At 42.3% G+C, this 26,869-nt stretch overlaps 1 protein-coding gene across 2 annotated transcripts; it reads right to left on the reverse strand.

Moving 5' to 3' along the window:
* Positions 1–425: 425 nt before the first annotated feature.
* NDUFAF4 (NADH:ubiquinone oxidoreductase complex assembly factor 4) lies at positions 426–26,553 on the reverse strand. 2 transcript variants are annotated; one of them, XM_075864189.1, is made up of 3 exons: positions 26,324–26,553; positions 6,205–6,302; positions 426–875 (listed from the first exon to the last, which is right to left on the reverse strand). In XM_075864189.1, exons 1-3 carry the CDS (start codon positions 26,457–26,459, stop codon positions 579–581), a joined length of 531 nt encoding a protein of 176 aa, XP_075720304.1. In that variant the 5' UTR covers positions 26,460–26,553; the 3' UTR covers positions 426–578. The 2 variants fall into 2 exon arrangements, with proteins under 2 accessions (XP_075720304.1, XP_075720305.1); XM_075864190.1 differs by lacking the exon at positions 26,324–26,553 and adding an exon at positions 26,102–26,194.
* Positions 26,554–26,869: the final 316 nt, after the last annotated feature.

The following is a 26,869-nucleotide window of genomic DNA, read 5'->3' on the forward strand; positions in this document are numbered from 1 at the left end:
ATGCTCCTATTAGCCAAACGGCACAATGGTGTTTTTTTGTGCTCTTTTGGCTAATAGGATAGCGGATCTGTCCCAATACCATGCTTCCCTTATATAGGGCAGCACAGTCTGACAGATCCACTTTAAATCTCAGCACAAAGAACTCCCTGGCGACGCCATATATTTAAAGCTAACCAGACGTTAAAAAAATAACTACTAGAAGTCATTATGCCTATGCCATTACATCACATTTTGAGATGTGGTGTTTCTTTCTGTTAGAAGATAGACTTCCAACAACATCCCTATCAACTTTGAAGTCCTGCATAGGAATGGACATTGATCATCCATACCCCTAAAAACCAGCAGAAAGTAAATGGTGCGATACCTCTGTTTGGCAAAAAAAAAAAAAAAATAAAAAAAAAAAAAAAAGGGGTTATTTCGCCTTTTTGATGCATTAGACTTTACTCGTTGATATCCACAGACTGATTAAAAATCATATATTTACTTTCAATATACAACTTTCAGAATTCAAATATTAAGAACATTAACAAAGAAAGCACAAATACAGCACAGTCCTCTATTGTTTAAGTGTAGCAGTCTTATTTTTCAGCAATTTTCTCCTCATCATTTGATGTAATAACTTTTATATCGAAAGGTGTGAAAAATTCCAATATGGCCTGTGTGTCCTTGATGTCTAGGCTGTATTCTCCAGCAATTTTTTCTGCGGTCCATGTTTTTGGAGTTTTTTTGTGATTGCTTAAAATTGTCAGCACCTCCACAATAGAAACACTTCCCTTAGGAATATTGTACACGGAGATACCAAAAGTCTCATTCCTCATTATATGCTTTGGAGGTCTCAAATCCTCTCGGATAGGTAAAGGGACTTCTACGTTTACCTAATAAGAAAAAAAAAATATGTATCAAGAACAAATAAGCACAAATATCCCCTACCACCCAAAAAAACCCCAGCAAAAACAAAAAAAACAAACAAAAACACAGTAGACCACATGAAATAACCAATCCAGAATACCTTTCGCTCTTAATACAACCCACTGATTTAAATCTCAGGAGCCCTTAGGCACAAAATGCATAAAAGTATGAATATAGCAGAGATAAACAATTTCAGTACACATCTACCCTCCAACATTTGGAAAATTAAAATAGACTACCCCAACAACGTCCCGCATTCCAGTGGTCTCTATCATTGACACTGCCCCAGGTGCCCCCTTTCTGCCTTATAGTGTTAAAGCAGTGCCAAATCGCACCCAGAGAGTTTGCCTACTTAGAGCTACACAAATATAGTTAGTCCCACATAATGCCATACTGAGTCCACAGAGCCGTATAATGCCACACTTTGCCCAGATAAATTGTGCCTCCGGTCTCCTGTGCCTTCAGTACCCCCATCACAAACACAGCTAACAAACCAAAGACATGGCAGAAGTTGTTACATGAATTTGGGAAGTGGACATTACTTGTATAAATACCAACAGGGTATTGCATATTATATCATGGACTGAGATTTTACTGTAAAATGATATTTCCTAGATACAAGTCAGAATTAAATTTTACAAGCCCTACCGTTCGCATACTACACAAATATTGTATACACCGATAAGCCATAAGTGAATAACATTGATTATGTTGTTACAATGGCATCTGTCAAGGGGTGGGCTATATTGGGCAGCGAGCGAGCAATCAGGTCTTGAAGTTCATGAGTTAAAAGGTCTGATCCCACAGAACTACTACTGTAGCACAACTTTCTGAAGTTAGCGCTGGCTATGATAGAGAGGGGTCAGAACACACAGGGAATCCCAGCTTACTGTGTGGGGCTACTCGCAGACTGGTCAGAGTGCAAATGCAGACCCCTGTCCCCCCACTAAAATCGCCTACAATGGGCACATCAACGTGAGAACTGGACCACGGAGCAATGGAAGAAGGTGGCCTGGTCTGATGAATCACATTTCCTTTTACATCATGTTACGGCCGGGTGCATGTGCGTCGCTTACCTGGGGAAGAGATGGAACCAGGGTGGACTATAAGAAAACCGCAAGCTGGATGAGACAGTGTGATGCTCTGCTGGGAAACCTTGCATTTATGTGGATGTTATTTTGAATGGTACCACCTTCCTAAATATTGTTGCAGACCAAGTACACCCCTTCATTGCAATAGTAATCCCTAATGGCAGTTGGCTCTTTCATCAGGATAACACGCATTTCCACACTGCACTAATTGTGCCGCAATGGTTTGAGGCTCCACCTCGCAACTTACAGGACTTAAAGGATCTGCTGCGAACGTCTTGGTGCCAGATACCACAGAACAGCTTCAGAGGTGTAAGTGCTGTTTTGACGGCATGAGGGGGACCTATACAATATTAGGCAGGTGGTTTTAACGTTATGGCTGATAGATGCATTATTTTTCTATACAATATTTATATAGTCATGTAGAGGTTAAATGGTCTGTCAGGTTTTATAAAAGAGGTTTAACAATGGCTAGACATATACAATAAATAGTAAAATGTGAAAAAAAAAACACAACTATTGTAAATATACACTACATAGGGTAAGAGCAAGAAAACGTGAGTGGCTTCTTTGTCCTAAAGCAGCATGCTAAGTTTCCATATTTACTTATTTGTAACCTGAAACAGCAAGAGATCCATTTAATGAAGAACCCAGTGCGACTCGGGAAGCCAATATGAGAGCAATCCATAATGGGCCCCAAAGAGAGCATATTAACACCACACAGAACGACAACACAAGCCACAAATCCAAGCAACACAGGTGACACATTATGCAGTAGAGAATTGTAAGGTAGCAACAGAAGAAAAATCTTAATGGAGGTGAAATATTTATTAGGAAAAAAATACAATTTAAATTGGTAAGTAATGGACATCATTTCCTTCAAATGTTCTGTAATACATCAATGTGGTTTTCAGAGACCTTTTTATTAACAGACCATTAAAGGGCTGAAGGTACATATAATACATTTCAGCAGCAGCAGAAAAAAAAAAAAAAAAAAAAAAAAAAAAAAAAAAAGATGCTCTCATATATATATACTGGATATGTACTTTAATGCATTTGTTTACACATTGTTACGCCTGATAAAAATTGCGTAAAAGGCGTCCATGAGTGTAAATTGCTGGCTGGCATAATATGTTGGTTTCTTTTACGTTTTACTTGTGTATGTCAAAAGTACGAAACTTGATGCTGCTTAGAAAATGTTAAACTTCAGGAGCAGGTCAGGTGCCCGGTTGTCAGAGACAGCTGGGGGCCCCAGAGGAGAAGACAGAAAACCGCTTCTGTCATCTTAATCTCAATGAGTGTAGTGAACTTGTGTTTGTCGGGTGCCCCTCTCGTATGGTGGACCTGATGGGTTTTAGCAGGCCCAGATCAGGTGGGTGTATGACTAATGTCCCGGCAGGGGGCTGTGTTTACCTGTAACTGGGTTCCTATAGATGTCCCAGATACAGTTAGTGTGACTAATTACCTTTTGTGAGATTATGTATATTAAAAAAAAAAAAAAAAAAAAACACAAAGCGCCTGTGCCTACCCAAACCATTGTCCGGTTCTCCCATGACTATACATATTTTACATCAAAACAACTGTAACAAAATAGGAAACCCATTTTAAAACTTTATTGCAGTGTGAATTTGCAAATTTAAAGAATGTAAAATTATAAATTATACAAAAATGCAAAAATCATTTTGATAGCCCCTCATTTAGGACCAAAACACTCCAGGCGTTAAGAGGTTCATCTACATAAAAAGTAAGGCCTCATGCACACGGTAGAAGCCATAATCATGGTCCGAGATTAAGGCGACAGTTGGCTGCGGAGAGTCACCCGCATTTGCGGGCCGTGCTCCCATAGTATTAAGTATGGGAGCACGGGCTGTAAAATCAAAAAAATAGGGCATGTCCTATATATTTTTTTCAGATGCTTTCTACGGCCCGGACTCCAGAAATAATTAATGGGTTGGTACTTTGATTGATCTATCTATCTATACACTCACACACACTCACACACACTCACACTCAATAGATTCATTACACACAGAGTGATCCATTTCCAGCATTTTTTTTCTTTTAATGTTTATGATTATGGCTAACAGTTAGGCCTAATTCAGATGAGCGTGTTCAGTCCGTGATATACGGTCCGTGTCGGCCGCATTTCCCGGACTGAACACACTGCAGGGAGCCGGGCTCGTAGCATCATAATTATGTACGATGCTAGGGGTCACTGCCTCTCCGTGGAACTACTGTCCCGTACTGAAAACATGATTACAGTGCAGGACAGTTGTCACGCAGCGAGACCTAGCGTCATACATAACTATGATGCTAGGAGCCCGACTCCCTGCAGTGTGTTCGGTCCGGGAAATGCTGCCGAAATACGTTCTGTCCTTTACAGACCGAACATGCTTGTGTGAATTAGGCCTTAATGAAAACCCAAAATTTAGTTTCTCAGAAAATTAGAATATTGGGTAAAAGTTAAAGATTGTAGACTCATGCGGTCACACTCTAATCAGCTAATCAACACAAAACGCCTGCAAAGGTTTCCTAAGGCTTTAAAAAGACCGGTCTGCTGCTCAGTGGTCCAAAGTCCTGTTTTCAGATGAAAGTAAATTTTGCATTTCATTGGGAATTTAAGGTCCCAGAGTCTGGAGAAAGAGTGGAGAGGCGTCAATCCAAGTTGCTTGCGGTCCAGTGTGAAGTTTCCACAGTCAATGATGGTTTGGGAAGCCGCGTCATCTGCTGGTGTTGGTCCACTGTGTTATATCAAGTCCAGAGTCAGCACAGCCGTCTACCAAGAAATCTTTGAGCACTTCATGCTTCCCTCTGCTGACAAGCTTTATGGGGATGCTGATTTCATTTTCCAGCAGGACTTGGCACCTGCCCACACTACCAAAAGTACCAATACCTGGTTTAATAACCACAGTATCACTGTGCTTTATTGGCCAGCACTCACCTGACCTAAACTCCATAGAGAATCTATAGGCTATTGCCAAGAGGAAGAGGAGACACCAGACCCAACAATGCAGACGAGCTGAAGGCCACTATCAAAGCAACCTGGGCTTCCATAACATCTCAGCAGTTCCACAGGCTGATCGCCTCCTTGCCACGCCGCATTGATGCAGTAATTCATGCAAAAGGAGTCCCGACCAAGTATTGAGGGCATATACTGTACGAACGATACAAAATTTTGGGTTTTTATTAACTGTTAGCCATAATCATCAACATTAAAAGAAAAAAACCGCTGGAAACAGATCACTCTGTGTGTAATGAATCTATATAATAGATCAGCTTCACTTTTTGATTTGAATCACGGAAATAAATTTACTTTTTGATGATATTCTAATTCATTGAGAAGGACTAGTATATATATATATATATATATATATATATATATATATATATATACATACACACATATATTTATTTTATTAACACAAATATTGCAAAACATGTATTCCCGGTTTTGTAGGCTTTAGGGCTGAAATATCCAAGAATTCCCTGTTGGTTCAAGGTGGTTTCATTGATGATTTGAATTATGAATACAGCTCTTTCCTATAATACAAACTATAGAATGGTGTTTAAAAGCTACCCATACCCTTTTTAGAAAAAATTAATGTATTAAAAATTGTAAGCAAAAATTTTAGCTGCATATACCGGTCATAACAGATGTCTTCCCAACACTAAGGCCCCATGCACACGATCGCAATTGCGGGCCCCATTACGGTCCGCAACTACGGACCCACCCGCTTCTATTGGCTGTGGACACCTTTCCGTAGCGCTACTCTAAGGTGTCCTTGCTCGGAAATAGAGAGCATGTCCTACTTTTCGGATTTTACGGGCTGTGCTCCAATGGGAGCACTGCAAGAAAATGCGGCGCACACGGCACGCGGGTGTTGGCGGCCGGCCGTGCCCGCAATCGCGGGCTGTGATTACGGGCACGGCCGTGTGCATGAGGCCTAACAAGTCATATCCTAGTACACAAGACCATATTGTGCTCGAGCCACTAATCTTATTTTTTTCCCCATGAGAAAGTTGAAGCATTACAGGAGCACAATATTTTCAATCATAATGAAAACTCAGATATCAAGCACTTCAGATCAGATAATTCAAATGCAATTATAGGCACAAATCATTTGTTTAAAGATCTATCAAAATAGAAGATACTAATAACATGCAGGAGGGCACCACTTTCTATGCTTTTAAAAAGTTGCTAGTTTACCTGAGGTGAAGGATCTGTGGAGTCAACATACACGTCTTTCAGCCGTGATAAAAGTTGAGCATCTTTTTTGTAAATTTTATCCTGAACATCAGCGTGATCTAAAAAAAAAAAGGAAGACATCAATGACATACAATTGAAGAATAAAACAAAAAATAAATCACCTGATGAACATTAGGAAATATACATCCTGTGCATTTACTTCATGGTGAGCCTATGCTTATACGCGGCAGCCAATCTGACCAGGACGAGCTGCAGTGTGAGTGATCACTAGACAACCACTTTATTCTGCCATGTTTAAATCATATCCATCCATAGCAGTGTTTTATTAGTAAAACTCCCCACTCTATAGATCAAAACAAAAATATTGCATGAAATGTTTGCCGTTTGGGTAACAACCACCATACAAGTGTAAAACCACAAATTCTTTTATGGGAACTACAGCTTGAAATGTGTCCAAAGCACTTTTTAGGTCGGATATATTAAGAATCAAGTAAAACGGTCAGTTCTTGAAGTTGAAGCAGAAAAAATTGGCAAGCGACTTTGACAAGGGACAAATTGTGACAGTCAGTCGACTGTGTCAGAGCATCTCTGAAATGGCAGATGTTGTGGGGTGTTTCCAGTATGCAGTGGTTAGTACCTACCAAACTGTTACAAGGAATGACAACTAGTGAACAGTCAACAGGGTCATGGGCGTCCAAGGCTCATTGATGCGCGTGGGGAAGCTAGCCGTTTGGTCTGATACCGCAAAGTAGCTACTGTTGCTCAAACTCTTGAAAAAACAATGCTGGCTAGGATAGAAAGGTGTCAGAATGCACAGTGTATCGAACTCAGAGTGCCCACGCTGACCACTGGCCTTCAGCGAGAGTACCTACAAACAGCATGTGAGCATCAGAACAAAACCAGGGAGCAATGGAAGAAGGTGGCCTGCTCTGCTTAATCAAGTTTTCTTTTTCACCATGTGGACAGCATGGTGTGCACGCGTTGATTACCTGGAGAAGAGATGGCACCAGGATGAACTAAGGAAAAAAGGCAAGCTGGTGGAGGCAGTGTGGAGCTCCGGGCAATGTTCTGCTGGGAAACCTTGGATCCTGGTATTTTTGTGGATGTTACTTTGACATGTATTACCTGCCTAAATATTGTTGCAGACCAAGTACAACCCTTCATGGCAACGGTATTACCTCATGGCAGTGGGAGCTTTCAGCAGGATAATGTGCCCTGCCACACTGCAATATTGTTCAGAAACGGTTTGAGGAACATGACAAAGAGTGCAAAGATGTGGACTTGACCTCAAGATTCCCCAGATTTCAACCCAACCAAGCATCTGTAGGATGTGCTGGCAAAACAAGTTCAATACATGGAGGTCCCACCTCACAACTTACAGGACATAAAAGATCACCTGCTAATGTCTTGGTGCCAGATACCACAGAACACCATCAGAGGTCTTATAGAGTCCATGCCTTACAGAGTTGTATTGGCAGCACAAGGGAGACCTACACAATATTAGGCATGTGGTTTTAATGTATTGGCTGAATGGTGTATGTTCCAAATAAGTATGACATTTCCTATTAAAATACTGTGTTCTTGTTGTAACAAATGAAGGAAAAAAAAAAAAAGTATGCATTTTTCATTAGAAAACTAATGGTAATATAAATAAAAAAAAAAAAACTGACAACCTCTTGCACATGACGGGAGTGCCACTCGGGACGTTTTTCACAGCATCCGAGAGGCACCCAATAATTTTCGGGGACCCATTCACTTCAGTGAGTAAATTGGGTCTGTGAAAACGGACCAGACGCTCCCATTCGTGGAAAGATAGAACATGTCCTATCTTTTCACGGAACACAGACTCAGGCGGCACACAGGGTCGTGATCAAGAGCTCTTATCAAATTACTGAAGACTCTAGGAGCCAGTGCTTTTATTTCAACAGCCAAGCAACAAGGGCTTCTTTAACCCCTTAAGGACGCAGCCTAGTTTTGGCCTTAAGGCTCAGAGCCCATTTTTCAAATCTGACATATTTCACCTTATGTGGTAATAAGGTCGGAATGCTTAAACCTACCCAAGCGATTCTGAGATTGTTTTCTCGTGACACATTGGGCTTCATGTTCGTGGTAAAATTTGGTCGATATATTCAGTGTTTATTGGTGAAAAATTGCAAAAGTTAGAGAAAATGTTGAAAAAAATTGCATTTTTCAGAATTTAAATGCATCTGCTTGTAAAAACAGACGGTTATACCACCCAAAATAGTTACTAGTTCACATTTCCCATATGTCTACTTTAGATTGGCATCGTTTTTTGAACATTATTTTATTTTTCTTGGACGTTACAAGGCTTAGAACAAACAGCAATTTCTCATATTTTTAAGAAAATTTCAAAAGCCTTTTTTTTAAGGTACCTCTTGAGTTCTGAAGTGGCTTTGTGGGGCCTATGTATTAGAAACCCTGATAAAACACCCCATTTTAAAAACTAGACCCCTCAAAGTATTCAAAACAGCATTTAGAAAGTTTAACCCTTCAGGCATTTCACAGGAATTAAAGCAAAGTGGAGGTGAAATTTGAAAAATGTAATTTTTCTTGCTGAATTTCAATTTTATTAATTTTTTTTTCCGTAACACAGAAGGTTTTACCAGAGAAACACTACTAAATATGTATTGTCCAGATTCTGCAGTTTTTAGAAATGTCCCACATGTGGCCCTACTGCGCTCGTGGACTAAAACACAAGCCCTAGAAGCAAAGAAGCACCTAGTGCATTTTGAGTCCTCTTTTTTATTAGAATATATTTTAGGCAGCATACCAGGTTTGAAGAGGTGTTGAGGTGCCAAAACAGTAGGAATCCCCCAATAGTGACCCCATTTTGGAAACTACACCCCTCAAGGAATTCATTTATGGTTGTTGTTACCATTTTGACCGCACAGTTTTTTCACAGCACGTATTTGAATTGGGCTGTGAAATGGAAAAAAATGTAATTTTTCCAATAAAATGTCATTTGTGATCAAAATTTCTTATTTTCACAGGGAACAAAATACCCCATTTTGTTGCCCAATGTGTCCTTAGTGTAGCAATACCCCATTTGTGGTGATAAACTGCCGTTTGGGCCCATGGGAGGGCTCAGAAGGAAAGGAGCGCTATAGGTTTGTTGGAGTCCAGATTTTGCTGGATTGGTTTTCGGGTGCCATGTCGCATTTGCAGAGCCTCAGAGGTATCAAAGCAATGGAAACCCACCAAAAGTGACCCCATTTTGGAAACTACACCCCTCAAGGAATTCATTTATGGGTAATATGACCATTTAGACCCAATAGTTTCTTCACAGAAATTATTGGGAATTAAAAAATATATATATATTTTTTCCAATAATATGTCATTTTAGCTCAAAAATTCTTATTTTCACAAGAAACAAAATACCCCATTCTGTTGCGCAATTTGTTCTGAGTGCCGCAATACCCCATTTGTTGTGATAAACTGCCGTTTGGGCCCATGGGAGGGCTCAGAAGGAAAGGACCACCATTTGGCCTACTGGGGATTTTCTAGTGCGAAGTCATGTATGCAGAAGCACCTGAGGTACCAGTACAGTTAAAACCAGCAAGAAGTGACCCCGTTTTAATAACTACACCCTTAAGGCATTCATCTAGAGGTGTAGTGAGCATTTTGACCAGAGACCTACACGCCATAAACTGTAATGTGGGTTCTCCCGGGTATGGCAATACCCTACATGTGGCTGTTAGCTGCCTGGGCACACAGCAGGGCTCACAGGGGAAAGACGAGGGGGGATAAGCTGTGCGGAGTGCATCAGGGTAAGTAAAATTGGGGTCAATTATAAACTAAGGGATGTATGATAAATTTTAAAACTGACTTTCATACAGAGCTCTGGTTATTCGGGACACGTGTCACATTGATATATTGTGTCATCCCTTATCGCCCTCTTATAGCAGACTTTGCACCTCTTTTGACTTTTTCCCTTCTTGCCAGTTTGGGGAACTTCTCCTGGAAAGTGTTGCCGCCTTGGTACGATGCGTGTGGCCCCGCTTCAAGAAGTACTGGGTGCCCCCCCTTCTTGGTCCCTAAAGATTAGGTTCTTGATAATCACCTCTTGAAATTCCAGGAAAGTTCCCCTCTGGCCTGCACATCGAGGTAGCACGTACGCATTGTACAATGCCATCTGTATGAAGTGCCCGGCCAGCTTCTTATACCACACCGCATGGCGCTGTAGGGCTTCAGGATTTGATCTTACAAGTCCATCCCTCCCATGTACCTATTGTAGTCCAGGATGCAGTCTGGTTTGGGGGTGGCCTTTCCTTCATATAGCCTAAACCTGTAGGTATACCCGGATGCACTCTCGCAGCTTATACATCTTCACGCCATACCTTGCCCTCTTACCCGGCAGGTACTCGCGGAATTGAACCCTCCCTTTAAAATGTACCAGGGACTCATCAATAGAAATACACTTCTCGGGGGTGTATGCTTGGGAAAACCGGGCACTGGAACGGTCTAATAGGGGTCTCCGTTTATACAAACTGTCAAAACTGGGGTCATCTCGGGGTGGGCACGGCTCATTATCAGTATGATGTAAGAAGCGAAGTATTGCCTCATTTATTTATTTTTTTAGGTTCCAGTTCAGTTCTGAAGTTGCTTTGAGGGGCCCATATATTAGAAACCCCTATCAAATACCCCATTTTAGAAACTAGACCCCTCAAAGTATTCACAAAAGCATGTAGAAAGTTTATGAACCCTTTAGGTGTTTCACAGAAATTTAGAGCAAAGTAGAGGTGACATTTAAATTATTTTTTTTGTCAGAAAATCCTCTTTATACCATTTTTTTTATAACACAAGGATTTATCAGAGAAACGCAACTTAATACATATTGCCCAGATTCTGCAGTTTTGAGAAATATCCCACATGTGGCCCTAGTGCGGTAATGGACTGAAGCACCGGCCTCCGAAGCAAAGGAGCACCTAGTGGATTTTGAGGCCTCTTTTTTTATTAGGCACCATGTCCGGTTTGAAGAGGTCTTGTGGTGCCAAAACATTGGGAACCCCCCAAAAGTGACCCCAATTTGGAAACTAGACCCCTTGAGGAATCCATTGTAGTTTTCTTGGGGTGCATGCGGCTTTTTGATCAGTTTTTATTCTATTTTTAGGTGGCGTGGTGACTAAAACAGAAATTCTACTATTGTTTTTTTTATTCTTTTTTTTTTACTGCGTGCACCGTGCGCTATAAATGACATTCACTTTATTCTGCGGGGCGATACGATTACGGCGATACCAGATGTTTATAGTTTTTTTTATGTCTTATGGCGTTTGCACAATAAAATACGTTTTTTAAACAATCATTCACTTGTTGTGTTACCTTATTCTAAGAGCCATATTAGTTTTTATTTTTCAATCAATAAAGCCGTGCAAGGACTATTTTTTGCGCAACGAACTGTAGTTTCGATCAGTACCATTTTTCGGTACATGCGACTTTTTGATCTCTTTTTATTCCATTTTTTGGGTGGTGAAGTGACCAAACAATTGTGATTGTGGTTCGGTTTATTATTTTATTTTACGGCGTTCACCATGCGGGATAAACAACTAAATAATTTTGTAGTTCAGGCCGTTACGGACGCGGCGATACCAATTATGTATAGTTTATTTGTTTGTTTATATATTTTTATTAATAATAAAGGACTGATAAGGGAAAAAGGGGGATTTTTACTTTTAAAACTTTTATTTTCTTATTTTTACACATCTTTTTTTTAACTTTTTACTGTATTACTTTGTCCCACTAGGGGACTTGAGGGCAGGAGGCCCTGATTCCAATTCTAATACACTGCACTACATGCATAGTGCAGTGTATTAGAGCTGTCAGCTACTCACTGACAGCAAGCATAGTGGGTCCTGACGTTGTCAGGACCCACTAGGCTTCCGTCTATGGCATAGCCGAACGCCATTGTTTGGTGTCCGGTTGCCATAGTCACCATCTACGGCCGCTATCGCGTAGCAGGCCAGCGATGGCAGCTTAACCCCTAAAAAGCTGCGATCTCTATAGAACGCGGCTTTTAAGGGGTTAATCAGCGGGGACACAGCGATCGGTCCCCGCTGTAGGAGCTGTGACAGCTGCTGAACAAGACAGCAGCTGTCACAGCTCCTGTATGTGTCGGGAGGACGGCCGAGACGGCCGTTACTCCCGAGACGTACTATTAGGTCATGGAGCGCGAACGATACAGCTGCCATGACCTAATAGTACGTCCAGGAGCGGGAAGGGGTTAAATATCAATAGAAAACCCACTACCCATTCTAGACCCATTACCTGGCTACAAATGGAAAGAAAATAATTAATCCAGTATACCAGTACTGTAAAATAAAAAATGTGACAATGCCTTATTCTTTTTTAGTATGTTTATAATTAACACAATACAGAACATAAAAAAAATAAAGTAAAACCATAAATTGGATATAAACCTGAGCAACCCAAGTTAGGTGCCAACAGTAAATTTCTAGCAACATTGGCTACTTGGCCCCTTGGGATTTCCCTAGCTGTGTGTCATAGATGGTGCATTGCATCAGAGCAAGACTGAAAACCTATGTTGCATTTTTTTTTATTTTTTTCAGAGGTCCTCATTGCGGACATGGCAACTCGCTACAAGAGCTAAATAAGAACATGGTAGGCTTAAAAGGTGTATAATAATCATGGCTATTTCATGCTAGTTAACCATATTGTTTGTTTTTTGTTCTGTATGTTCGTCAAATACTGCCTTTATTAGTTCTTAGCCTCCTAATTTAAATTACAGTGAAACTTCCCTAGACGACCACCCCTTTGAGAAGGCCCCTAGATGTTTCTGTGACAGATCCCCCCCCCCCCCCCTTCCATTGCAGTCTATGGAGCCTGCCCACTATATGCCGACCACCCCTTATTCCGACAAACAACCACTTTTTTGAACATTTTTTTCATTGGGAACTTCTTTGAAAGGACCACAAGCCTGACTCGCATGCTCCGATTAATCATCTGGAGGTGCCGCATCACAGGATTAGCACAAGCAGGAAACTTGCGTGGCACATGAGGGGAGAAAAGCTGCCAGCATTGCGCATTGGAGCAGAGAGAGCAGGAGGATGAGCATGTCCTGCACCACAGAGAGTCATAGAAGAGGAGGGAGTGCAGCCCACATCATCGCAGAGACAAGGTTATCATAGAATATGAAGCCTGGCTGGTGTCTAAGAATTAGGTGATCCTGCAGACTGCCAATGTAGGAGGAGTAGTTTAGCAGTTACAGAGATCTGGAGAGTGGAGAGGTGCTGGGGACCAAAAAGTAGAGGACAGCCATGCTAGGGACCAAGAAAAAAAGAAGGGGGTATATTATATACAGCAGTATACAGCAGGCTCAGGGGACCTATATTAAGTATTGGCGTAGCAAGCAAATAGAGGGTATGGCATGCAAAAAGGGTTGTGTCCCAAGTCTATTTATTAATCGTAATCAAGGTTACATGTCCAATTAATCATGATTTTGAATTAGGTTATAATCGCGCAGGCCTAGCCTTAACCCATTAACACGTACATGCGCCTCACAGGAAGGATCCCCTTCCCGAATTCCGACATGCATGTACGTGATGGTGATCAGGCAGGCACAGAAGCCCAACTGTAACCGGTTTAAGCCCTAAATGCCGCAATCAAAAGCGACCGCGGCATTTTAGTGGTTGGACAGGGAGAGACCATCACCGTTCGGTGACCCACCCATGGTCCTTTGAATGCAGCTAAGCACTTTTGGTTTAAAAGTGTTTTTATCGTGCAAAAGTACTAAAAACAAAAACCTATACATATTTGTATTGCCGTAATCATACAGACCCATAGAATAAACGTAACATGTTATTTACGGTGCATATTGAATGGAGTAAATTTAAACGCAATAAAACAAAGCTGGAATAGCGGTATTTGTTAAAAATTTCCTCCTAAAAAAAGTTAAATGAATATGTTATATGTACCCAAAAATAGTGCCATTGAAAAATTCAACTTGTTTCTCAAAAAAACAAGTGCCCAAACAGCTATGTCGACAGAAAAATAAGAAGTTATGACTTTATTAACCCCTTCAGGACCCAGCCTGTTTTGGCCTTCAGGACACAGCCGATTTTTTCAAATCTGACATGTGTTACTTTATGTGGTAATAACGTTGGAATGCTTTTACCTATCCAAGCGATTCTGAGATTGTTTTCTCGTGACATGTTGTACTTGTTACATGTACATGTTAGTGAAAAAATTTTGTCGATAATTTTGGTATTTATTTCTGAAAAACACCACAATTTAGAAAAAATTAGCATTTTTCTACATTTAAAACGTATCTGCTTGTAAAACAGATAGTAATACCACACAAACTAGTTACTAGTTAACATTTCCCATATGTCTACTTTATGTTTGCATCGTTTTTTGAACGTCCTTTTATTTTTTTAGGACGTTACAAGGCTTCGAACTTTAGCAGCAATTTCTCTTATTTTAAAGAAAATTTCAAAAGGCTATTTTTTCAGGGACCAGTTCAGTCTGAGGTGGCTTTGAGGGCCCTATATATTAGAAAATCCCCAGAAGTCGACCCATTTTGAAAACTGCACACCTCGGTATTCGAATCAGCATTCACAAAGTGTTTTAACCCTTTAGGCGTTTCACAGGAATTAAAGCAAAGTAGAGGTGAAATTTACAAATGTAATTTTTTTTGCATAAATTAATTTCTAATAAAAAAATGTTTTGTAACAAAGAAGGTTTTACCAGAGAAATGCAACTCAATATTTATTGCCCAGATTCTGACGTTTTTAGAAATATCCCACATGTGGCCCTAGTGTGCTAATGGACTGAAGTACCGGCCTCAGAAGCAAAGGAGCACCTAGTGGATTTTGGGCCTCTTTTTTTTTTTAGACTATATTTTAGGCACCTTGTCAGGTTTGAGGAGGTCTTGTGGTGCCAAAACAGTGGAAACCCCAAAAGTTACCCCATTTTGGAAACTACACCCCTCAAGGAATTTATCTAGGTGTATAGTTAGCATTTTAACCGCACAGGTTTTTCGCTAAATTTATTAGAAATAGTCTGTAAAAATGAAAATCTACTTTTTTCTGAAAAAAACTGAAATTTTTAATATTTACAAGAAATAAAGAAAATGCACCCCAATGTCTCCCGATTACGGTAATATCCCATATGTGGTAATAAACTACTGATTGGACCCACAGCAAGGCTCAGAAGGGAAGGAGCGCCATTTGGATTTTGGAGCATGGATTTTGCTGGATTGGTTTTCGGTTCCATGTCGCGTTTGCAACCCCCTGGAGGGACCAAAACAGGGGAAACCCTCCAAAAGTGACCCCATTTTGTAAACTACACCTATCAAGGAATTTTTCTAGGGGTATAGTTAGCATTTTGACCACACAGGTTTTTCGCTAAATATATTGGAATTAGTCTGTAAAAATTAAAATCTACTTTTTTTCTGAAAAAGCATAGAAATTTTACACGGAATAAAAGGAAAAAAAGAACCACAACATTTGTAAAGCATTTTCTCCCGATTACGGCAATACCCCATATGTGGTAATAAACTGCTGATTGGACCCATGGCAGCGCTCAGAAGGGAAGTAGTGCCATTTGGATTTTGGAGCACGGATTTTGCTGGATTGTTTTTCGGTGCCGCCTTTGCAACGCCCTGGAGAGACCAAAACAGTGGAAGCCCCCCAAGTTTCCCCATTTTGGAAACACCCCTCAAGGACTTTTTCTAGGGGTATAGTGAGCATTTAGACTCGACGGGTCTTTTGCAGAATTTATTAGAATTAGGCGGAGAAAATTAATATCACAATTTTTTTCCACTAAAATGTTGAATTTTCTCATTTTCACAAGGGATAAAGGAGAAATAAACAACCAATTTTTGTAAAGCTATTTCTCACGGGTACGGAAATACCCCACATGTGGTCATACATTTTTTTCATTCGAAATTAATTAACCCTTTCAGGAATGATCCATTTTTTGCTTTCTTATTTTCGTTTTTCACTGCCCACCTTCCAAGAGCCATAACTTTTTTCTTTTTCCATCAGTATGAGTGATGCGAGAGCTTATTTCTTGCGGGAGGAATTGTAGTTTCTATTGATACCATTTAAAAAGCCATAAAATGTACTGGAAAACTGAAAAAAAAATAGGAAAATATAGGAATATAGGAAAAAAATCTGATTCCATTTTTTGGGGTTTTCGTTTTTACAGCTTTCGCCGTGCAATAAAAACGAAAACTACAGCGATTTTGGCAGTTTAAATTATTTAAGTTTGTTACGGTGTTCACCGTGCGAGTTAAATAATGGTATATTGTAATAGTTTGGCCTTTTACGGACGTAGCGATATCAATTCTGTTTATTTTTTTACATTACTTTTGAAGAAAAATGGGAAAAGGTTTTTTTTTGTAACTTTTTTTTTTTCTTTCTCACTACTAATAACTTGAATTCTTCTACACATTTTATTAGTCCCCTTGGGGGACTTGTACCAGCGATCATTGGATCGCGGGTACAATATGCTGCGATACTAATGTATTGCAATACACAGCCGACGCCCGCAGCGTATGGAGCGGGCTCAGCGCGTGAGCCCGCTCCATACATCACACCCGCACCATGACGTGCTATTAAGTCATAGTGCTCAAAGGGGTTAATGCACAGCGGATGGTGTGAATAATACAATTTTGCACTGATGTGCCATTTTAGTGCATAATATGTTGTGCCCAGTTTGTGCCACTGAAGACAAATACCTCATAAAGCGTTAAGCGGGTTCTCCCGGGTATGGCGATGCCATATATGTGGGCACAATCTGCTGTTTGGGGACGCTGCAAGGCTCAGAAGGGAGGGAGCGCCATTTTGCTTTTGGAGTACAGATTTTGCTTGGTAGTTTTTCTGTTTTGGGTTTCGCTGGTATTTCAGTTTATAATGTGGGGGCATGTGTAATCTGTGCGGAGAACATCAGGGCATAATAAGAGGGTATAATAATGCGGTAAATAAATAATAATTCATAGATGTGTGGCCGTTGTCGCACTGATAAATGGTGTCGGATGTTATCCGCTTTTAGAAAACACTGCACATTTTGCATCGCCATATTCTGAGAGCCAGAACTTCTTTATTTTTTCACCACCGGAGCTGCGTGAGGGCTTATTTGTTGCGGGACAATCTGTACTTTTCATTGGTACTATTTTGGGGTACATGCGATTTTTTTGATCACTTTTTATTACATTTTTTTGCAAGCAAGGTGACCAAAAACCATCAATTCTGACAATGATTTTTAGTTTATTTTTTGCGGCGTTCACCGTGCACTATAAATGACCATTATATTTTATTCTGCGGGTCGGTACGATTACAGCGATACCATATGTACCGTATATAGGTTTTTTTTATGTTTTGCAGCGTTTGCGCAATAAAATCTCTTTTTTATAAAATAATTTATTTTCTGTGTCACCATATTCTGAGCCATAACTTTTTTATTTTTCAGTCAAAAAAGCGGTGTAAGGGCTTGTTTTTTGCGGGACGGGTTGTAGTTTTTATCGGTATTATTTTCGGGTAGATGCGACTTTTTGATCACTTTTTATTCTCTATTTTGGCAGGGGTGGTGACCAAAAAATAGCGATACTGGTGTCGTTTTTTATTGATTTTTTTTGGCGTGTTCATCGTGCGGGAAAAATAACATAGTTTTATAGTTGGGGTCGTTACGAATGCGGTGATACCAGATGTGTACTTTTTTTAACGTGTTCATTTTTTTCCTATAATGAAAGTCTTATTATAGGAAAAAAATGAAGTGTTTGTTTATATAATTTATAACTTTTATTTTTACACTTTTTTAAAACATTTTTATCTTTTTTTTTTTACTTTTTTCACTTGTCCCACTAGGGGACATTTAGACTTGCAGCTCTGATCGCTGCTGGAATACATTACACTACACACGTAGTGTAATGTACTCCAACTGTCATTGTGATGTGACAGTCACACTGACAGGAAGCCTCGGAGGAGCGGCAGGAGGCTGCTCCTCCGAGGCTTCCGTACATGGCAACCCGGAGGTCATTGTCTGACCTCCGATTGCCACGACAAGCATCGGTAGCCCCGACGATCACTTCGTGGGGGCTGCCGATGTGCTTCAAACCACTTAAATGCGGCGACGGCAATCCGTCGCCGCATTTATGGGGTTAATTGCCGAAATCAGCGGCGATGGTCCGCTGACCGGCAAGGCTGGAGTGTCAGCTGTCAGGGACAGCTAACCTCCCGGTTCCCGGATACTCTCCGTTAGGACAGCGTGCTCCGGGAACTACTCCGCAATAGTACGTCTGGATACAGGAACTAACCCCTCTGCAGGACGTACTATTGCGGAGCAGCGCGGCAAGAGGTTAATGAAAAAAAGAATGCGACTATGGAAAAATCTAAAAAGAATGCCTGGTCAAGGCGGCAAAAATAGGCCAAGCCGTTAAAGGGTTAAGCAAAGGACTTGTCACCTCTCCTGACATGCCTGTCCGAGTAAATAATTGTATTCCTCATGAAATAATAACACTTGAGCATCTTTTCTTAGAACTCTGTCCAATCAGGGCTGACAGGGAGACTGTGCAGGGAAACGGCCGTGTGACAAGGAGAACGGTAACACCCAGTTGTCAATTTATTCATAGATTTCTAGAGGAATAAGAGGAACGGCACAACGCAGAGTTCTAATAAAATATGTTCCAGAAATGTTTTTTTCATGGGGGTTGAAAGTACTTACAAATAACGGACATGTCGGGAGAGGTGACAGGTCCTCTTTGATGATGGCCATACAGGTAACAATTACTATTATATGACTATTAGATTACAATTATTGTGTATGTTACTAAAGCAATCAGAGCAGTAGTGGAGGGTTCTTTACGTACAAAGCAGTGCAAAAGGGTTAAGGGTTATATATGGTTATGCTATATTTCGGCACAAGTCAAAAGTAACGCTTGAAAATCGATCATTCACTTAACCCAGCAGTGGGTTTAAGCACAATTATTAGAGAAGAAGATACGCCAAATTTATGACATTGGTAGATGCTGTAGAATAATTTTGGCTCATCTTGCTAGACATGTTAGACTCTTTTCCTTATACCACCTCTTGGATGATTTCGTTTACGCCAGTCTTTTTTGCCCAAATGTTTTAAGTCAGGCCCCCTTTTGAAAAGTGTCTAGTGAGGCACAAACATTTGTTCTGTTTGCCGCGTTTGCTCCATAAATAGGTCTGAAATGTAATGGGTCATTATGCGCAATATTTTGGCGCATTTACGACAAGGTCTAGGCAATCACATTAGTAAATGCCCTATTACACCGGCCGATTTTGGCCGGTGCAGCGAGCGCTGATCGACGAGACATCGTTGATCGGCGCTCATTTGCTCCCGTCACAAGGAGCTATGGATGGGGACAAGCGCTCGTTACTCCGATCGCTCGTCCCCATACCTTATCATCATGTTGGCAGTGCGACTTCCTGTTTACACGGAGATGTGCTGCCGACAACGATAATATTTTACTTTTTTTAAATGATACGACCAGCAGATGAACGTTCATCTGCTGATCGCTGCCCTGTTTACACAGGGTAATTATCGGCAACGAGCGTTATATGAATGCTCGTATGCCCGATAATCGCCCAGTGTAAAGCCCCCTTAAAGAGGCTCTGTCACCAGATTTTCAAACCCCTACCTCGTATTGCAGCAGATCGGCTCTGCAATGTAGATAACAGTAACGTTTTTTTTTTTCAAAAACGAGAACTTTTGGCCAAGTTATGAGCATTTTTATATTTATGCAAATGAGCCTTTATTAAGTACAACTGGGCGTGTTTAAAGTTAAGTCCAAGTGGGCGTGTATTATGTGCGTACATCTGGGCGTTGTGAATAGAAGTGTATGATGCGGACGAATCAGCATCATCCACTTCTCTTCGTTAACACCCAGCTTCTGGCAGTGCACAGACACACAGCACGTTCTCGAGAGATCACGCTGTGACGTCACTTCCTGTCCCAGGTCCTGCATCGTGTCGGACGAGCGAGGACACATCGGCACCAGGCGACAGAGGCTACAGTTCATTCTGCAGCAGCATCGGCGTTTGCAGGTAAGTCGATGTAGCCTCTGTCGCCTGGTGGCGAGGTGTCCTCGCTCGTCCGACACGATGCAGGACCTGGGGCAGGAAGTGACGTCACAGCGTGATCTCTCGAGAACACGCTGTGTGTGTGCACTGCCAGAAGCTGGGTGTTAACGAAGAGAAGTGGATGATGCTGATTCGTCAGCATCATACACTTCTACTCACAACGCCCAGCTAGTAAAACAAGTAAAAAACGCCCAGATGTACACACATAATACACGCCCAGTTGGACTTAAAGGAACAGTGTCATCACAAATATTTTATTTATATGTTAAAGATGTTAGTGCCTTAATATAAACGTTTATTTTCATTTGTGTGTTTGTGTTTTACTGTTTCTTTTTTTCACACTTTTTTTTCCCTATGGGGGCTGCCATTTTTTGTTCCATTTCTGTGTGTGTCGATTAACGACACACACAGACATGGAACACGGCAGCCACAGTCCCATAGGGACTGCGAACGGCTCCCGTCCCATTGACTGCCGTGTACGGCGTCTGTGTGGGAACTGCGCATGCGCCGCTCCCACACAGTCCTATTCGAAATTGGCGCCGTCCGGCGCCATTTTCCTGTGGACCGGAAGTCGCGGCCGGACAGTGATATTACTACTTCCGGTCGCGGCTTCCGGACAAGTGCACATGGGACAGCGGCAGCAAAGGGAGCGGACGGGCCGCGGCGGCAGGAGCAGGTAAGCGATTTCAATGTATGTTAGTGTTTGTGTGTGTTTACTACTGCATGTAAACCTACTACACTGTGAGTTACCTCAAAAAATGGCGACACACAGTGTAGCAGGTTAAACCTTTCAAACCCCTCGTTTATCCCGGCACTAGCCAGGATAAAGGAGGGGGGGATGCTGAGCGCTCACTAGAGCGATAGCTTTTAACCCAATGTTGCAATGCTGCAATTTTGGGAACTAGCTCCAAACAGCTCCATCTAGTGACCAAAAATGGGTAGTATTATAAATTTTGAAAAATTTGAAAAAATTTATAATATTTCCTGACTCGCGAAAAAAATAAAAAAAATTTGAACAATGTTTAATCACCCACACACTAAATGTTTAAATTTAAAAAAAAAAACATGTTTTTGGGGCGACACCATGCCTTTAAGAAAGGCTCATTTGCATAAATATAAAAATGCTCATAACTTGGCCAAAAATGCTCGTTTAAAAAAAACAAAAAAACATTACTGTTATCTACATTGCAGCGCCGATCTGCTGCAATACGAGATAGGGGTTTGAAAATCTGGTGACAGAGCCTCTTTAAGTCTGTCCCAATGTGTTTCAGGGAGGTAGACTTCTTTGTCCGATGAAGAATATATCATAAGAAGTGGTCACTGGTGTTGCCATAGCGATGTGTCCCTCTGGTCTCAGCCTGGCTTCCTGTGATGGAGCTGCAGCCCATGTGACCGCTACAGCCTGTGATTGGCTGCAGAAGTCATATGGGATGAAACATCAGGGGTATTAAGTGTAGACTTAAAAAGCTAAACTTGAAAAAGGGTTTTTACTTTCAGGTTTGTGATTTTTGCAGTCGAATCCTAGATTTTCCACTGCAAAAAAAAAACTGCAACGATTCTGCAGCACATGCTGCAGATTGAAAAACACACCACAGGTCAATTTCTGTATGTGTTCTCAGCAGATTCTTTTCCGCAGCATGTGTATAATTATTTTTAAATCTCATCCACTTTGCTGCTACTGTAATACGCTGCAGATTTTCCGCAATGAAATCTGTTGCAGAAAATCCGCAGCTAATCACATACCCTTAAAAGGCAGGGCCCGCTAGTGATTTAACCCCCTTGATGACATGTGACATAACTGTGACAGCCGCCAAAGGGGATTATGATGCGGGCTCACGGGCTGAGCCTGCTCCATACTCTGAAGGTACGGCCTGTATGACACCTCACTGCAACAGCCAGAATTGGAAAAACTCTGATCCCGAATCTTTAACCACTTAAATGCCACGGTCACTATTGACTGCAGCATCTAAGCTATTAGAAGGAGGCAATAAATACTTGTGCTTAACCCTCTCCTGTGCTGAGCCGCACATTTACGGCGCTGATGGGTGGTAGTTCCTGCCCCGCACCATGTTGCGTATTTTGCTGAGGAATAGAATTCCTAGAATTCGCAAGCGGAATCGCAAGATAAACGGACATGCTGCAGTTTCTAAAATATGCATCGCGGGTCAATTTACATCCCGAAAAATACTGCAGCGTGGATATGAGATTACCTAGAATCTCATAGACTTTGTTGGTACTGTATTACCGCGCGTAATACGCAACGTGTGCATTCTGCCTAAGGGTACGCTCACACGTAGCATAAATACCCCCGGCCGGGAAACCCTGTCGTGTGAATAAGGGCTTATTCACACGACAGGGTCCGAGTGTCGGTCGATAAAAACAGCAGTTTTTTCCGGCCGGTTTGCATCCGTTCCTATTCCGTTCCGTGTTGCCGTTTTTAATGGCCGATTTTGCAGCCGTTTTTTTCCCTGTCCGTTTTAAAATCTGATGAATTTCATTTAAATTTGTTGCCACACACAGCCCCCTGGTAGGTAATGCCACCCAGCCCCCTGGTAGGTAATGCCACCCAGCCCCCTGGTAGGTAATGCCACCCAGCCCCCTGGTAGGTAATGCCACCCAGCCCCCTGGTAGGTAATGCCACCCAGCCCCCTGGTAGGTAATGCCACCCAGCCCCCTGGTAGGTAATGCCACCCAGCCCCCTGGTAGGTTGCCACAACCCCCCCCCCTCCCCTTCCAGGAGAAGTTACTGACTTCAATGTCCATATATGGACAGTGTAGTCACTCACTTCTCCTGTAGCGGAATCCCCAACCACAGGGTCGGGGATTCCGCTTCAGAAGTGAGTGACGTCGCTGTGTCCATATATGGACAGTGTAGTCACTCACTTCTCCTGTATCCTGTAGCGGAATCGGAATCCACAATACCCGGCCGGTGATTGGGGATTCAGACTCCTACAGGGAGCAAAAAAAGACCCTCCTCCTCCTCACATGCACTGTGAGGAGAGATTGCGAGCGACGGGAAACGCAGCCATCACTCGGGACACATTCCGGTGATGGCCGTGTATTACCCGGCCCCATAGACTTCTATGGGAGCCGGGCAGCCGGGTAAACGGACGAAAATAGGGCATGTCCCATTTTTTGACAGCCAGGTTTCACGGGCCATCAAAAAAAAAAAACGGCCGTGTGAATAGCACCATTAGGGGGTCTATTGTTCCTACTGCAGCCGTGTGATGGCCGTTTTATGAACGGCCGTGACCCGGCCGGGAAACCCTGTCGTGTGAATAAGGGCTTAAGCCGGATTCACACGAGTGTGTTCAGTCCGTGATATTCGGTCCGCAGGTCGGGCGCATTTTCCGGACCGAACACAGTGCAGGGAGATGGGCTCTTATCGTCACCGTTATCTATGACGCTAGGAGTCTCTGCCTCTCCGCTGTACTACTGTCCCGTACTGTAAACATGTTTTCAGTATGGGACAGTTTTCCCGCAGCAAGCCAACGACTTCTAGCGTCATACATAAATACGACGATAAGAGCCCAGCTCCCTGCAGTGTGCGCAGTCCGGGAAATGCTGCCGACCTGCGGACCGTATATCACGGACTGAACACGCTCGTGTGAATCCGGCCTTAGGCTGGGTTCACACCGAGTTTTTTTACAGGCGTAAAATCTGCCTCAAAATTACGTTTGGAATTTTGAGCCATACTTTGCTCTGCCTGCACACCGATTTTCACAGCGTTTTTTGCCCGCGGCCAATGAGCGCCACGGGCAAAAAACGCAGCGAAATACGCTTTTTCTGTCTCCCATTGATGTAAATGGGAGTTCAGAAGTGTAGACACCCGAAGATAGGGCATGTCCCTTCTTTTTCCCGCAAGACGGTTTTTCCGCTCGCGGGAAAAAACGCCTCCGTCTCCCATTGAAATCAATGGGAGGCATTTTCGGACGTTTTTTGGCGCATTTTCTGACGCGGGTTTCCGCGTCAAAGAACTCTGTGAACTCCCCCTGCTTCATTTGAGAAAAATGTTAAAATAAAAACTAATTATACAAAATTGGTATGTTTGCATGCGTAATGACCCGTACTACAAAATGATCACGTAATTTATTCTGCAAGGTGAACGCAATGTCACCTGACAATCACAGGCTAGACTGCTCTCTTTCTCTAAAAGATCACAGACTACTGCACTCGCTTGTGACATCACTTCCAAAGCTAGACTACACCGCAATCCCTTGTGACATCACCATCTATAAAGTGTTGACTGCACTTTGTGACATTACTGTCCAGACTAGATTGCTCTCATTTGTGACAACGCCGTCCAATCACAGACTTGACTACTTTAAATGTCATCACCTGCCACAGTCCAAACTGCACTCACTTGTGACATCATAAGCCAATCACAGACTAGACTGGGCTCACTTCTGACATCACTGCTTAATCGAAGATTAGACAGCGCTTTGTGACATCACCTTCTAATCCCACACTGGACTGATCTCTCCTGTGAAATTACCTTCCACAGGCTAGACTACACTCGTTTTATACACCATCTCTCCAATCAAATACTAGACTGCAATCACTTATGACATCCCCGTCCAACGTACTCACTTGTTATATCCATCGTCCAATCAAAAAGACGACTTCACTTTGTGACATCACTGTCCAATCACAGACTATTCTGCACCCTTATATGACAAAACAAAATCCACCAGGAAGAAATACAGTGAGCCATATAGAGCTCCATTTGTGAACTTCCATACGGTCAGCTGAATGAGGTCAAATACTTTCTGCCCTAAGGTTATGTGCACACGACTTCTTTTCAGACGTATGCTTGCATTGGGTCTTACGACGTTCTGTGCAGATGACCTGTCGTTTTACACGTCACTCTCAAAAGACGGCGCGTAAAATTACAGCCTCGTCAAAGAAGTGCAGGACACTTCTTGGGATGTAATTGGAGCCGTTCTTTTATTGACTCCATTGAAAAACAGCTCCAATTACGTCCGTAATGGACGCCGCAAAAAACGCGTGCACTTGTAAAAACGTCTGAAATTCATTAGCTGCTTTCGGCTGAAAACAGCTCCGTAATTTCAGACGTATTTTGCGTTGCCGTGTGAACATACCCTAATAATTTTGTACTTTTTTGAGACATTAAAGGGATGTTTCCACCTTAGACACTTATGACATATCTGGAGAGGTGGCCACGCAAGAAATAAGGCTCAGTCCTTTTCAAAACGCTCTTAGAAATAAATGCAGAGGGATGCACACATATGCGACCACCACGCCATTCATACTCCGCCTGGATGCAGCCGCCACCTCACAGTGACCCCTGTTGATAAAGATAGGTTCGGGACCTTTTAAGAGATTTATGGAAGATCCTGTATATAAATGACTAATTTGGGAATACCCCTTTAAGGGTTTGTTCACACGGGGTAGATTTTTTGCTGAAAATTCTACGCCTAAAAATCAGTTCCATTCACCTGAATGTGGTCGAGTTTGCAGCAGGTGCATGGATTTCTTCAGGGCCCATTAAGATGGAAGATACCTGCCACGTGTGAATATACCCTAATGGGATTTTCTTAGACTTATTTTCCGATACATAATCATATTAATCAGATAAGAGGAGATCCAGCAGCTGGGACCCGCACAATCAGGAAAAGGGGGGGGGGGGGATGAAATGCTCTCCATTTTTATTAAGATGTGGCTGTTCCATGCTCATACTCCATTAAAAAGGTGAAGGTTTAGGTAACAAGTAATCCCAGTGAAGAGCATGCACTCTTTACAGCCAATGAAAACGATAACAGTACAGATCAGGACCCCCACCCCCCACTCACACAAGGACTTCATCTCCCAGCATGCACTATTACTACAGGGACGCTGCTTCCTATAAGTGGAACGCATGACCAGAGGTTGGGAACAGAAAGCACAGTCCTCATTGGACGAGTACAGGACTGTATGACATTCTAGCCTGTTATCACTGCGTCATCTGCCCTCTGCAGCGCCCCCTAGTGTCAGAGACAGTGGAAGGTCAAGCAAATGAGTTACAATATACTTACTGGACAACGTAGCCTGCACGGCCTCCTTGGTGCTCGGGTGCATAGGCGCTGCGCATGGCTTCTCCTTCCCGATCAGCCGGTGTGCTCGGCTCTCCACATTGAAGTTTTTGTAAGCACGGACAAGGTTTCCGCCCATGTCTGCTAGAAGTTAGTGGGTGCGCGCATGTCACACACGGAAGCTGACTGATGCCGGCGCTGCTCTGACTGGCTGCAGGGAGCCTGGAGTGCGGTGATGACGACGACTTCCTGTTACCTCCTCCTCTCCTGTCACTGCTGCGTGTGTTTACATAACAGGGAGACCGCCGCTGACTGACACGGTGCGACAAGTATTACTAAAGCCACAGGGACAATGCGATGAGCAACAGCACATGACATCCCATAATGAGATATAATATATATATATATATATATATATATATATATATATATATATATATATATATATAATCTTTACACCACAACGTTTCAGCCTCTCTATGAGTAGAAAAAGCCCTGATAGAGGGTGAAACGTTGTGGTGTTTGGTGAATGTCCCGGTGCCGATTATA

Source organism: Rhinoderma darwinii, chromosome 4 (genome assembly GCF_050947455.1).
Source record: "Rhinoderma darwinii isolate aRhiDar2 chromosome 4, aRhiDar2.hap1, whole genome shotgun sequence".
Taxonomy (NCBI): Eukaryota; Metazoa; Chordata; class Amphibia; order Anura; family Rhinodermatidae; genus Rhinoderma; species Rhinoderma darwinii.

Excerpts from the sequence above, each read along its gene's own strand:
- NDUFAF4 (XM_075864189.1), bottom strand. The coding sequence starts at position 26,459 with ATGGGCGGAAACCTTGTCCGTGCTTACAAAAACTTCAATGTGGAGAGC. Across the intron at positions 6,303-26,323 it reads CGTGCAGGCTACGTTGTCCA|ATCACGCTGATGTTCAGGAT; the intron begins GTAAGTATATTG and ends TTTTTTTTTTAG. Across the intron at positions 876-6,204 it reads CCACAGATCCTTCACCTCAG|GTAAACGTAGAAGTCCCTTT; the intron begins GTAAACTAGCAA and ends TTTTCTTATTAG.